This window comes from Quercus robur, chromosome 7 (genome assembly GCF_932294415.1).
Source record: "Quercus robur chromosome 7, dhQueRobu3.1, whole genome shotgun sequence".
NCBI lineage: Eukaryota > Viridiplantae > Streptophyta > Magnoliopsida > Fagales > Fagaceae > Quercus > Quercus robur.
This window is the reverse complement of record NC_065540.1, coordinates 18,104,262-18,118,339: the sequence shown is the minus strand read 5'-3', so window position 1 is coordinate 18,118,339 and position 14,078 is coordinate 18,104,262. Positions and strand designations below refer to the sequence as shown.

The 14,078-nt window shown below is 35.6% G+C and overlaps 2 protein-coding genes across 2 annotated transcripts; one reads left to right on the top strand and one right to left on the bottom strand.

Moving 5' to 3' along the window:
• The first annotated feature begins 320 nt into the window (after positions 1-320).
• On the top strand, positions 321-4,831 carry LOC126692599 (uncharacterized). Its single transcript, XM_050388265.1, has 6 exons — positions 321-826; positions 1,503-1,673; positions 1,904-2,023; positions 2,852-3,052; positions 3,549-3,713; positions 3,996-4,831. Exons 1-6 carry the CDS (start codon positions 539-541, stop codon positions 4,413-4,415), a joined length of 1,365 nt encoding a protein of 454 aa, XP_050244222.1. The 5' UTR covers positions 321-538; the 3' UTR covers positions 4,416-4,831.
• A 992-nt stretch (positions 4,832-5,823) lies between these two features.
• On the bottom strand, positions 5,824-13,756 carry LOC126692598 (uncharacterized). Its single transcript, XM_050388263.1, has 9 exons — positions 13,288-13,756; positions 12,345-13,027; positions 9,377-9,453; positions 9,101-9,269; positions 8,344-8,432; positions 7,716-7,880; positions 7,481-7,558; positions 7,062-7,165; positions 5,824-6,242 (listed from the first exon to the last, which is right to left on the bottom strand). Exons 2-9 carry the CDS (start codon positions 12,994-12,996, stop codon positions 6,137-6,139), a joined length of 1,440 nt encoding a protein of 479 aa, XP_050244220.1. The 5' UTR covers positions 12,997-13,027; positions 13,288-13,756; the 3' UTR covers positions 5,824-6,136.
• Between the last annotated feature and the right edge of the window lie 322 nt (positions 13,757-14,078).

Below are 14,078 nucleotides of genomic sequence, written 5' to 3'. Positions count from 1 at the left end.
AACCAAAGAATGAATTGAATTATAGATATCCCAACGGAAAAAGGGGCAATCCAATCCAATCCAATCATATGGAAAATCATAAAAATATATATAAATAATAATAATAATATAATAATATATGGTAGCATGAAATGAGGAAAATGAGGATGAACAAGCAATTTGTGGGGCCCAAAGGCATGAACTGGCAGAATTGAGAATCCAACGGTAAAGTAGTGGCTTCTGAGTTCGCAAACAGGTATTAGCCATTAGATTAATGTTTTAGAGCGCGCTTTTTTTTTTCCTCTCTCTCTCTCTCTCTCTCTCTCTCTCTCTCATATTTGGTTTGTGCTTTGATTAAAAAACGGAGAGAGTTCGTTAAAACAAGGAACGTGGGAAAGGGAACACACACAAAAAAAAACAGCAAGCCAAAAAACGAGAGTGGGATCGAAAAAGATCCTCCTCGTTCGTTGGTTTTATTGTCATCACGGTGGTGGTGGTGGTGGTTGTGCTTCTGGTTCTGATTCTGGTTGTTGTTACGGCAACCTTAACCAAAACAAAAATGGCGTACAGAAGAAGGCAAGGAATTACGAAGACATCAACTTTCACAGAAGAAATTCATCACCCACCGCCACCTGATTATAATAATAATAATAATAATAATGAATTCAAACGATCTTCATCTTCTTCTTCTTCATCTTCATCAGGAGGAGGAGGAGGAGGAACACTTCCAAATTCTACATCATACACTTCTCTTGCTGCTCAAGCCATTCGTGCCTCCGCTCTTCATCGTGAATCTTCGCTTTCCTCTGCCTACGCTGACTCTGCTTTCGCCTCTCGTCCTTCCAAGGTCCCCTTTTTTTTTTTGTTGGTTCTCTTTTAGCTTTCAAAATTCAATCTTATTCTTCAAATGGGTCCTGGGTTTTTATTAACAGATCTGTTTGTGTGTGTTTTGTTTTGGATCTAGTCTCTTATTTGGAGAAGAGAAGGTATTTTATGCATTCTTTTTCCTAGATTGTTGTGTTGGACACCTGCCCCTGTTTTCTGAGTTATGAATATGGAATTCTTTGCTTTCCGAGAATCCTAGATTAGTAACTTGATCGATTGATTACGTGATTTACATCTTTCCTTTGTTAAATTTGCAAAATTCAGATGACAGTTTTACCTTTCTGAGGATCCTAGATTAGAAGCGATAAATTACATTTCTTGTGTTAAATTTGGGAAAGTTAGAGACTTTTTTCAGTTTTTTCCTTTTCTTTCTGTGTTACCATGAATTAGGATAGGAAGGTTGATGGAGTTTGTAAGTTTTTGTTACTAGCTCTACGTGCTAATTTTTGATAAATTACCAATTGTCCTAAAAGCTTAATTTATTAGGTAATTATAAATTTAATCATATAATCATCGTACTAACATCTCATCAAATTTGTGTTATTTATATTTATTTTGCTCAAAATATATTGTTATTTATATTATAATGTTGTAGTTTTGCATTTTTTGAGGATGTGTTATCATACCTGAAAATGCAGAGCTTCGCTGCCTACGGAGATGATTCAGCAAAAGGTGAATCAAAATCCGGGTTTTGGGGTGTTCTGGCTCGAAAAGCAAAAGCAATCCTTGATGATGACAACATGTCCCAGCAATATGATATGCCTGAGAGAATGAGATCGCAGCCCTTCAACAACTCAGCAGCTGGCCAGGTAATACAAAGTTAACATCTTTCTTTTGAATCAGGCAAGCATGAATATCAAATTTAAAATGATCCTAGTGATGCCTTGGTTTTGAAGCTCGAAACTATTGCTTGTACTAATCTAGCATCTAGATACATAATGTCCATATATCATGTTTACCAGCTGAATTCGACTTTCTGGTTTTTCTTTTTTTCTTTTTTGCTTTTTTCTAATACTTCCCTTTGCAATATTAATTACAGCAATCATACCAATCGTCTGAGAACTTCAGAAAAATGGAAAGTCCTAAATTACGAAAGGGATTGAATGTAATCACATCTTCCCTTAATCACATTGGTGACACCTTTGAAAAGGCTTTTGAGGTAAATTGTGATAGATGATTTCTTGTTAATGGATTTTTTTTTTCCTCTTGAATTTTAGATGTTAGTTGTTGGCTTGCCTTGTCAAGTCAGCTTTAGGTCTCTAAATCTTATTATTTTAGTTTGGTTCTACTTGATAATCTAATACACATTTTGTTTTTACATGCTTTAAATCTTGTATCTTTTGGCTGATAGGATTATTATTTATTAATTGCCGACAGTTGCCTTTACTATCATCTATCACCTTAGATTTTTTTCCTACTCTTCCATTTGATTATTGTCTAACTCAACTGTGTTAGTTATTGTTTGCAATGAAAATTGGTGAGAATGGTCAAGTAACTTCAGCTATGTACTTGGCAATAGAAGTCTATTTTGTATTTGAAGGAAAAGAATTAGTTATTTTCAATAAATTATTATCCTTGGTTGTGAATCCATTGAATTTTATCCTTGTGCTTGATTATCTTTTTCTCCCATGAGATTGATGACCACCTATTTATTTTAGTTCCGAAAAGCTGTCCAATAGTTTATAGAATCAAATATATTCCCAGTTCACCCTTTTAGTTTCTTCCTTATGACATGTGACTCTGTGAGGCTGTGATACAAAAATATATTATTTTTTTCCTATGGACAGCTATTATTAGTACTTCTTTGTTTGGTTAACAAAATTGCCATACCAAATTAAGAAAGCAAAAACACAATGAGAGAGATAGAGAGAGGCACTGACCTTATAATGTGAAAAGGAACCTCAGATATTTTTCTTGCATTGTTTATTCTTTCTTTCAAGTATAGAATGGAATCACCTTGCTTAAAAATTTCCTTTCTTTTTTCCAGGAAGGTCGCACAATCGTGGAAAATAAGACAGCAGACATTATCCAAGAAACTCGCAAACTGCAAAATAAGCGTAGAGGAAACAATTATGAGTCACCAAATCAGGATTCTAATGTAAATAATTCGTGGCAGCAATCACCAGTTCAACCAACACAACAGCAGCTTCAAACCAACCATGAAACTCAACTCAAGGCATCTCGCGACGTAAGGTGCCAACCTTGTAATTTTGCATGACTGATTCTTGTTGTGAATGTAGAGAATGTTTTAATTATTAGATTCAAGTTATCTTATCTAAGTGAAAAATTCATGTCAAGTTACTCAGCAGGGGAGGAATACCTTGGTATATGCATCATTCAGTGATCCAAACAGTACCAAGTCCTCAATGCTGGCATTAGATAACCTTCACTGATAAAACCAACACCAAGAAAGAAACACGGATGTTTTTTGTAAAATCCTTGTGTGATTTACTTGACATTAGATAACCTTCACTGATTTAAGTGTAAGCTTTCAGTTTTTGAAACTATCGTTTGCTTTATAAACTAGCATGCGGGATTAGAACATCAAAAAGCAGATTTTGGGGCATGCAGCTCATTTTGAGTATTCATTTTGAATTTTTCATGTTTAAGGTATTTGCAGTTTTCAGTTTTATGAACCTACTTGTAGCATTGAAATGAATAATTGGCCTTCGTTTGTGTCACAGGTTGCAATGGCAACAGCTGCCAAAGCAAAACTACTTCTTCGGGAGCTGAAAACAGTTAAAGCAGATTTAGCTTTTGCAAAAGAACGATGTGCTCAACTAGAAGATGAAAATAAACTTCTTCGAGAGAATCGTGAGAAGGGAGACCACCGTGCAGACGATGACTTGGTATTTTTACTCTCTTTTTTATTATTTGGCCAAATCTCTATGTAATACTTCTGCATTGACTTTATCTGTTACTCTGATGTTTATAATTCAAGTTGATCATAGCTATGCTTGTATATCCTTAAGCTATTACATTATTTATACATTTAGTCTGTGGGGTACTTGTACATACACATATGTTGTCTGTTTATTGGAGATTGGAGGGAATTATGTTATTCAAGATTAACCCCTTTTCTTTTCTTATTTTTGCTGGGATTAATGTCTGTTATGTGCATATGATCTCAGATCCGCCTTCAACTGGAGACACTTTTGGCTGAGAAGGCACGTTTGGCCAATGAGAACACAATATATGCACGTGAGAACCGCTTCCTAAGGGAAGTTGTTGAATATCACCAACTCACCATGCAGGATGTTGTTTATTTAGATGAAGGGATTGAAGAAGTTACAGAAGTTTACCCCATATCCACCCCAGGAGTCTCAAAAATGCTCTCTGTTTCTCCACCCTCTCCTACATCCCCACCCTCACCTTCTGAGATTGAGATTCTCCCATCTGAAAGCCCTACCGTGACAAAGGAAATCTTTCCTGTGCCCATGGCGCCATCACAAGAAAATAAGGATGTTCTAGAAAGTGAGGTCCTGCAGAGTTTGAGTACCTCAGTTGATGAGAAAGAAGATACACAAAGACCCTCTATAGCTTCTTCCTAAATAGAGTTTCCTGTTCTTCATCAAAGATTTAGTATTCATTCATTTTTTATTACTTTTCTTCCTTTTTTTTTTTTCTTCTGTGGGAGGAAGAGGGGCAAGTGGGTTGTGTTATTTTTCCACCGATTAATTGGTGTATGCAGTTTTCTCATCAAGAGTGAGTTGTTGTAATTCGTCTTCTGTAACTTAGTACAGGTTCAAATATTTTCCATGTGATTCTTGTACTCCAAGCCAACGATTGCCATTGCACATAGTGTGTGTGGTAGCATTTTCAGAGTAAGCGCAGCAGAATTAATCATGGATGATCTGTAGCGCTTGCTTTCTTTTGTCAAATTACTGAAGGAATTGGATAGTAGCTCTGAGGTTTGTCAGCTTTTTGGAGCTATTGCAAAGTGTGATGGATGTTTTTTGTTGCAAAACTGTATAAGCTATATTTGCTTCATTTCTTGTGAACTGCAAGAAGTGACGAGTCTATACAGATATAATTGTACTGGTTATGTGGTGCTTAAGCATTTTCGACAAAGCACTGGATTTTTTTTCTTTCTTTTCTTGAAAAAAACTATGGATTTATTGGACACTTAAAGTGAAGAAATCTTAAAAAAATACAATTTTTTTTTTATACAAGATAGAAATTTTACTTTAGCCTAATCTATGTGTATATGTGTATGAAACTTCCTCCTGAAGACTTAAACCCTGACCCTTGCCCCCCACACCCCGCAAGCACTTATACTTGTGGAGTGACCATCATATCAAGGGTGTGCGGTAGTTTAAAAAAAAAAATACAATTGAAAGTACAATCTTTTATACCTGATTATTGCTTTGCCCGTATGGGACACAGAGGGATTGCGTACCCTAAAATCCGAAATATATGGTGATTAAAGCCATAACAGACAAAACAAATCACTCTTATATACCAAGCAAAGTGTGGTTGACATTTCCTTAACCGTTGTGCTGATGCCAATTCAAGATTTTGTTATCTAAGGTGGTACTCTCAGTAGCTTTATTGAACCGTTTTATAATGCTGATCTTTTTTTTTTTAGAAATAAACTAATTGCTAAACACACAAACACTTTAATTACACTCTCTCACCAAGCTCACACACACTTAATGTTGATCTTATTGATGATGTATACTTGGAACCATTTGTGCCTAGTACGGCTTTTGCTAGCATTATACTAATATACTGTACTTGCTTTTTAACCAACCAAAAAAAAACCGTGGTTTGCGTTCCACACATATCTAACCAATTCACAAGCATGAGTTTGAGTGAGTGAGTAATGCTTTAAAAATTCCTCTTCAAAAAGTTTCTGCTTCGACTGAAAAATCGTGCAATTGTGGGAAACAATACATTATATCATTATATGCCTTGAGGAGACTAATAATATAATGAGAGAAATTACAGAGAAAAGCGAGAGTGGAAGAGGGGTTGAAGAACTTCCATTTACGGAAAATGAACAGTATGGTAAGTCCTTACTCCTTACAGGAATTCCTCTGTAGCTTTGGGCCCATTACATACATTTTAACCTTTCTCAATACAAATATGAACATATTGCCAATTCAATTCAATTCTAGGCACTTCAAGTAACTTTCCAGTGCTACCCGTGAACAAGGCAAAGCAAATTATGGTTAAATTTCCTGTGTAGATAAAAATATCAGGAGAAGGCTGCTTTGAATAAGGATTGAGGGCTTCAAAGCAGAAAAACTCCCTTTTACAGCAAAAGATTTTAGAACAACTGGAAAAACAAACTAGTTGATCCATCGCCAAATGATCTAAGATCCGCAGGTTTGACCAAAGCCCTGCATAATGGGCACGTTCGCTCCCTCTCAAACCTGGAAAAAAATAAATAAATAATAAGGACCATCAGCACTCCAAAGGACCAAAACAAAAATCACCAGAGCACCCCCCCAGGGTAGAGTACAGAACATTTACAGCCACAAAAGAACTTTATGACACAAGCATAAACCTTCTAACAATTAAGTCTAACAGACTCAAGTTTTATTTTTGAGAGGGGGGGAGGATGATAAATGTTAACCCAAATTCAGAAGAAAAAATGCCAATGGTTATCTTCTATGGGCTTTAGTTTCAGGGTCGAATCCCCTCAACTTTCAGTTAACACATTCAACTTACAAGCAGAAAAGACAAGTATACAATAATACAAATAGCTTGCAAGACCCTATACATATGGGTGTTTGGCCAACTATTAACCATAACGTGAACAACACAGGCAAATTGAAAGTGCTAAGGCACACCAAATCTAAATTTGAGACAAGTTTAGACCGTACATCTGGCTCCCACAAACATTTCAAGTTGTGTAACACCAAAGTTAAGATTCCACTACACAACGTAGCTTTCACTATTCCCAGATAGTGCAAAGTACCTAAATGGCAGAAACAAACTATTAACTCTAAATCTCTAACGTGCACAACACAGAAAATTGAATGTGCTAAGACACACCAGCTCTAAACTTGAGACCAATACATTTCAAGTCGTGTAACACTAAAGTCAGGATTACAATTGGCAACCTAGCGTAAAATCTTATTGAGATGTGACAAAAGAATGATGAATGCTAGGCCACAAGGGTATTGAAAAATTAATTGGCAAAAACAGATTAACAGTGTAGAGAACATAAATGGCAGAAACAAACTAACCACTCTGATACACAGTCTTCACAAAATATGTGTTTACAACGAAGTAGGATAGGGGCATGCATTTTCTCCTGGCAAATAGCACACATGTCGCCTGCTGCGCTAACCTGCATCAGATGCCTACAACTTAAAATCCCAGATGAGCAGTAAAGTTTCACAACCACAAACTGCAACTCTATAAAAACTTCAAAATCTTATAGATTAAACAGGGCACTCACCATGGAAGTGTATTGAAATTAAAGCGTGGTAGCATAACTAAGCCTTTTCTAAGGCATATAATTCTCTAATTATCTTTAAGACAAGAAAATTAACTTAAGAAAAAAATGAGTGCTCAAGTGGTGGCACAAATGTGCAAGGACCCCATGCCAAACCAAGGCATGTGTCTGTGGGTTTGTGTGTTGGACAAAGAAAGTCCACATTACCTGTTCTGATGTTGCATAAGCCCCATAATGCACCTCTTTACGTGATAACGCCTTCAATGCCGAAAAGAAGGATTGCACCTGACCATGATTACAAAGAAGGTGAAGAAAAGGGTTGGAGTAGAAGATAACAGCCATGTGGAAATTAGAACTCTTGCCAGAAAGTCAATCCTTTCTGCCGAGAGAAACATTGGAACAGACAAGGAATATACAAAATGTATATTGAAAATTATAATACCTTCTCAACAACGGATGTGAGCTTGAAAGTTAGATACAACCCTGTCATTAAGGATGAAAAGAGGCTTCCATATTCTTTGTTCAAGAAGAAACGATACCAAACTGGGGTTGGCAGTAAGGCACGGTACAGCAGCAGCAAATACTCAACCAAAGTAAGCATTTGACCCTGGAAAATTTGAACTTTCATAATCAGAAATTAATGGTAAATAAAAGGCATACATATGTGAATCATCTTAATCTAATGCACCGTTTAGTCCATGAAAAGAATGAGGACAGAAAAAATATAAAAGGGGACAAGGGGAAAAAAAAGACACTTTCAGCAGTGTCCTCTTTTTGTTTTTTTGATGGGGTAATGTTACACACGCACTCAGTGGATCTTGAACCTAACACTTGCAAAAACGCCAATTGGCTTCTTTTTGAAGTAGCCAGTATCCAAGCCAAGGTCCCTTCTTTGACAATGTGAGACTCTACCGATTGAGCATACTAGAACCCACAATTTCGGCAGTCTCCTCTTGTTTCTATCATTCTTTTCAAGGACTACACAGCAATTTTTTTACCTTTTTTATTTTTATTTTTATAACTAGGAAAAACAATTAATATTCTAAATGCTAAAATTTATATCAACTCACCTGCCTACGATAATTTCGGCCTCTGCTGTTCTTGTAATACATCAACAGAAAACACTTGCATATCATTGCTGCCTGCCGAACCAATGTATCTGAAAGGAAAGCAAACTAAGAAACTATTGCAATGCCCCAGAACAAACTAGCATACATATTACATTTCAAAAAATAAATAAATAACCACACAAAATTTTCGTAAAATGAGAATTCATAACGAGCATTTGTGCACAATAATATTAAGTGCTTAAGTAGTATATCTGTCCCATGAGGAAGAGACTGAGATCTAAACCGGTGCTTATAACAAAATGGCTCCTTGCCATAACTGCAAAATATTAACTATAAAGATTTAAAAGAGAAAGAGAGGATAGGTCAGTTGCCCATAGGTTTTATTGGCTAGAGGCAAGTCCAAAGGACTCTTCTATAGAATGGTACCCTACTTTAGAGAGAGAGAGAGTTCTGCCTATATATACAAACATGCACTTCCTGAGATATGTGGCATCACAAAGAATTTGGTGAGTTCAGAAAATAACTCAATAGTGGTAATTTGACATGCTTAAATAATTGTAAAAATAAGAAGAAATTTAACAACTTTTATACTACTGCCATGTTCTTAGCAATTTCTGACTAATATCCAATGAAGGATCCACAAAAAACATGTTGGATGAGATGACATAGACAGTAGCACTAGTTTCACTACAACTTATTTCCCAGCTACAATATTAATTTCATTAATTCATAAACAAATAGCCAAAGAAAAACATACCATTCACCATAATAATGAAAATAGCATGCCAGAAAGGTGGTATAGCTTTTGGAGGAAGCATCACCAACGGATACAAAAGATCATCATTCTGATACCACCAGTATACGCCAACCACATGAATTGTGAATGCAAGAGTAATGCCAATCAGAATGGACATTTTCCTCTCTCCCTGCAGCCACCAGCAATTTACCATGCTTAATAAAGGGAACTTTTTCATCCCAAAAAAGAAAATCCTGCCAAAAAAAATTAAAAATACAGATCTACAAATTGCTGCACCTTAAGAGCTGTCTGTTTCCGCAGAATATCATTTGACTTGAACATGACAGCAGCAATCCAAATAGTAACAAAGAAACCTGTACGTAGTAGCAGAAAGGCCAATGTCACTAACGTGAAGGAAAAGTGGCCACAAAAATGTAGTGGGGAAATAACCATAATCAGAAAACCTAAGGTGTATATATTCAATAAAGAAAATTTAAGTCCAGGGGAAAATATTTGATGCGTAAAGAAACAAAGGCTAATGATTCCTCAATTCTTCTATGATTATTAGACATATAACAGCCTGAAAGGTCAGGAAAAGCAATGTGCAGAAGAGGAGCGCCTACAAGTAACGAACAAGGTAAAAAGGGAAACCATCTACTTAGCATATAGAGGACCAAAGCCAACTGGCTAAAAAGGGATAGGAATCAATCAACAAGAAAACTAAGGGCACGTTTGGTACGTAGGAATAGATCTAGGAATGGAATAGCTATTCCTTTATAATCATCATTCAATTGTTTAGTTGTATTTTCATTACAAGGAATAAATAAAGAACAGCTATTCTTTGAAATGAGGAATAGCTATTCCTTAAGTTCGTACTAGCCTTTTTTTAATAAAATGTAAAATCTATAATTATGATTGTAATTATTTATTTTTTATTCATTGAAAAGTATAAGCCTAAACAATTTATATTATGGTATGAAACTCAACAGAAAAACAAACAAATTATGAAATTACAAACTCTTCTTTTTTCTGACGTATAAATTTAAATTTCAAATATGTATTAACCTTTTTATAAAACATGCATTTTTTTTTATTTAAAAAAAAATATATAGTTTTATATATCACTATTTTATTCATGATCTAGCAGGTGAATGTGTCATTTATTAGAATTTAACACTTATGGGAGATGTGATCAATTTTTTCTTCTTTTTTCTTAAAACATTTATGGAGATAAAAAATTCTGAAATGAGGACAATGATATTAATTATACAGTTATGGGTTTTTTATAAGTTTTTAATTTATACATAATATATTAAGCGAGACCCATGGAGAGCATAAAAATGAAATATATATATATATGGGTATTTTAGGACATTGGATTGGAATATGACGATTATATCATCAAATCATGCTATATCCGACTGTGAAATACAAATTATGGGCTCTATTCCTCTGTCAGCACCAAACAACTGCATAGGAATAGTTATTCCATTATAGCTTCTTGTACTCTCGTAAATTTCCAAGTAATCATCATTACACTGTATCAAATGAGCCCTAAGGGAATCATATGCCTAGAGCTAGTGTCTCAATGGCCTTGTCTGGTTCTCTCTATGGGAAGGAACTGGGATCAAATCCCCCCACCCCAGTGCCGACTCAAGGCCTAGGCAACTTAGGCCTAGGCCTAAGGCCCCACAACAAATAAAAAATTTCCCTACTAAAAAAAGCCCCATTCCCCTTAGTAAAAGGCCCAAAATTTTATAAAAATATAACATTTTTTAAATAATTGGTATTTTTTTTAAGAGTGATGCTAAGGATACCACAAATTTTACTATAGATTTAACTGACATATCACCAATCACAAAAAAAAGTAATTCAAACACAAATAAATTAAGTTGTTGAAATTCATCAATTACACTCATAATCACATTTATTGTGAATATTTTGTAGTATTTTTAGTATTTTTCTTTTTCATTTCTAACAAGGCTTTTAAAATAGGAGACCAATAAAAATTTAACCCAATTGAAACCCTAAGATGTTTCAAATAAAAAGATGCAAATGTGATAAATCATCAATGATGACTAATCTCCTATTAAGCCACACACCAAATAATATCTATCTATCTCTTTCTCTTAAAAAGAATATATAAAATTAAAATTTAGATTACAACTGTACTTAACTATGCATAGTCATATATCCAAGTTAAAGTAAGTTCCTTTTGATTCAACTACAATATTCAATCTTCTATATGAAATTAACCTTAGTTTAGCTAGTATTGTTCATCAATTTCTGTATTTACATCAAATTAGTCTTAATTTAATTAGTATTATATAATTTTATTTAATTAATGTTTACATATAAAAAGGCCCCATATAAAATTTTTGCCTTAGGCCCCAAATTTTGTTGGGCCGGCCCTGCCCCATCCCCATTAGTTGAAGACAAGGGGGGAAAAACTAGAGGAATCATATGCTTAGAGAAGTTGATTGGAAGCAGTAACACTTGAGCCATATGTAATATGAATGTTTGTGTGTGTTGGGGGGGGGGGGGGGGGGGGGAGAAGGGGGAGAGAGAGAGAGAGAGAGAAAGGTGTAAGGGAAAAGAAAGAACCAGGTAAAACAAATTCTCTTATCAATCCAATTAACTACTCTGAAGTTTGAAAATTGAAATACCAAAAGATAGCACCAACAAAAAAGAAAGACTCAGAACTCTATATAAAACCAGTTATCAAATTATAGAAAATGTCCACAAGATAATATAGTCTTTCGACTCCTAGAAAAGGGGGAAAATAGAATATCAATACAAGGCTTTTAAAATGCATCAAGAAAATTTATCGATGAGGCAGAAAGAGTCACTAGGTAATAAGCAACAGCAACAGCAACAGCCTCCTAAGCACTATTCCTGGAATAATCAGCATTAACCCTACAGGAACTTCCTTCAAGCCAACTAATTATCATCAACAACTACTTAAAGAAATCAGATGAATGTATCATCCAACAAAACTTGCCACAAAAATTCACTATCACCTACCCCTCTCCACTAAAGAAGGTGTGTTCCCCACCACAAACATCACCAAAACAGAGTTGCAAGAAATGCTCCAAATGTGTAAATACCGTTCATACAAGGGTTTGATAACTCTCCCAACACAGGCATGTAGAATAAAGAAACAGTAAAATTTCATAACAAATTCCCATAGGATCAAGCTAATGATTTTTAATAGTGAACAAGAACTAAAAGCATAAACCATAAACCATATATAGAAAAACAATACCTTGTAAATGCTGGCGAATGAATACCACCAAGAGGAGCAAAGAGAAGGGCAGGACCTGCTCAATCCACCTAGCAGCCTGCTGAATATCATATCTCTGGTAAGAAGAATCCCTCCCATTTGCCCCACCTCCATCCACAGCTTCTCCCTCCGAATTCCCATTTGCAGATTGCGAAATTCCCTCCGCTACACCACCACGCTCAATCCTTGAATCCCCTCCCTGAGCCTCAGTCGCTCGTGGAGAAACATCAGTACGAGCGGCAGCAGCTACCTCACTCCCAAGCTGGTGCCCAACTACCAATCCAGCAGCAGGTTCCCTATCCTGTTCTTGTTCCGCCGCACCAATTATCCTAATAGAAACCTCGCCGTCATTGGCAGTAGCAGCAGCGGCAGGTTGATCGAGCTGAGCAAGGTGAAACCCAGAGCCCGAAGAAGATAGCCGTCCTCCGTGAATCAAAGAATCAGTCTCCTGATGATTAGACCTACTAGCATTGGTACGAAGAATCCCCGAATACTCCAACAACGCAGAGAGTGGCGCCTGAATGATATTTGAAGCCGAGAACAATCCGTATCTTCTCGAATTCCCAATCCCACCACTCCCCGAACCCGAAGAATTAGTCCGAAACCCCTCAGGACTGCTTCCAGACGCTTCCATTCGCGTCAATCCCCTAGCCCTAAACCTAACCCTAATCATCCATCACAAAATCACAATCTTTTTTTTTTTATATATGTATAACAAATAAAAATTATCATACACCAAACCTATAATTATCAAAAATCAATCCAATAATCTATATATATCGTAATTCAAATATTTATATATGTACAATAGAGCTAGCTATAATAGCCTATAGTCAATAAAAACATAACCGTGTAAAGCAAGAAATGGCTGAAATAAAAGCCGATTGAAAAAAAAGAAAAAGTCAAGGTTTTTTCTTTTCAATACCTTGGAAAGCGAAACTCCGTTGAGGACCTTGAAATTTCAAATCATTGTGAGAACGCCAAGCCTGACTGCAATAAAACCATCGAATAAAGAAGACTTCGAGCTTTGACTAAGCACAAAAAACAACGATTCTCTTTTATATTACAGAGTCCGTGAAATCCAATCGATCAGAAGATTAGTGGTGGCTCCGATGGCCGCATGGAATTAGGGTTTTGGTCGATCGAAGAAATGTGGATTCGAGAGTTTGACGGATGGAGAGTATTGGGTTTTGGTTTTGGTTTTGGTTTTGGTTTTGGGGGTTTCTTTTTCCTTTTCTTCTGTTTCTTTACTTTCCTCTATAGTGTTTGTAATAAGAGTGTGTATTGTTGAAAAAATGTAATAAATGATTAAATGTTGTTTTTTTTTTCTCTTTCTTTTCTCTCGCTCTCAATAAGAAGGTTTAGAGCGCGAGAAGAGAAAGAGAGCTAAAGGACAAGAAAGGAGCTCTCTTTCCGAACGACTCTTCTTTGTATTGTATTATTTGTATATTATGGTATTCTTATTCTATTCGTAGATTTTTTACATTTGCACCGCGTTTTTTTCCTATAAAGCCATTAATCAGGGAAACGGTTTCTCTCACATGAGATGAGAAAAAAATGTATATAAATTGGGAAATATATAAATAAATAAATAAATAATAAGACCAAATATTACATAAAATCCGGAACCAATCAACCATTAATATTCAAACTCTCACTCTCTTTTCTTTATTTATTTTCCAAAAAAAAAAAATTTGCAATTTTACCATAATTGTC

Coding starts and splice junctions, on each gene's coding strand:
- LOC126692599 (XM_050388265.1), top strand. CDS start 539: ATGGCGTACAGAAGAAGGCAAGGAATTACGAAGACATCAACTTTCACA. Junction 1,674..1,903: donor ACAACTCAGCAGCTGGCCAG/GTAATACAAAGT, acceptor TATTAATTACAG/CAATCATACCAATCGTCTGA. Junction 2,024..2,851: donor CCTTTGAAAAGGCTTTTGAG/GTAAATTGTGAT, acceptor TCTTTTTTCCAG/GAAGGTCGCACAATCGTGGA.
- LOC126692598 (XM_050388263.1), bottom strand. CDS start 12,996: ATGGAAGCGTCTGGAAGCAGTCCTGAGGGGTTTCGGACTAATTCTTCG. Junction 9,454..12,344: donor CATTCGCCAGCATTTACAAG/GTATTGTTTTTC, acceptor TACTACGTACAG/GTTTCTTTGTTACTATTTGG. Junction 7,881..8,343: donor GCCGAAATTATCGTAGGCAG/GTGAGTTGATAT, acceptor CAAATTTTCCAG/GGTCAAATGCTTACTTTGGT.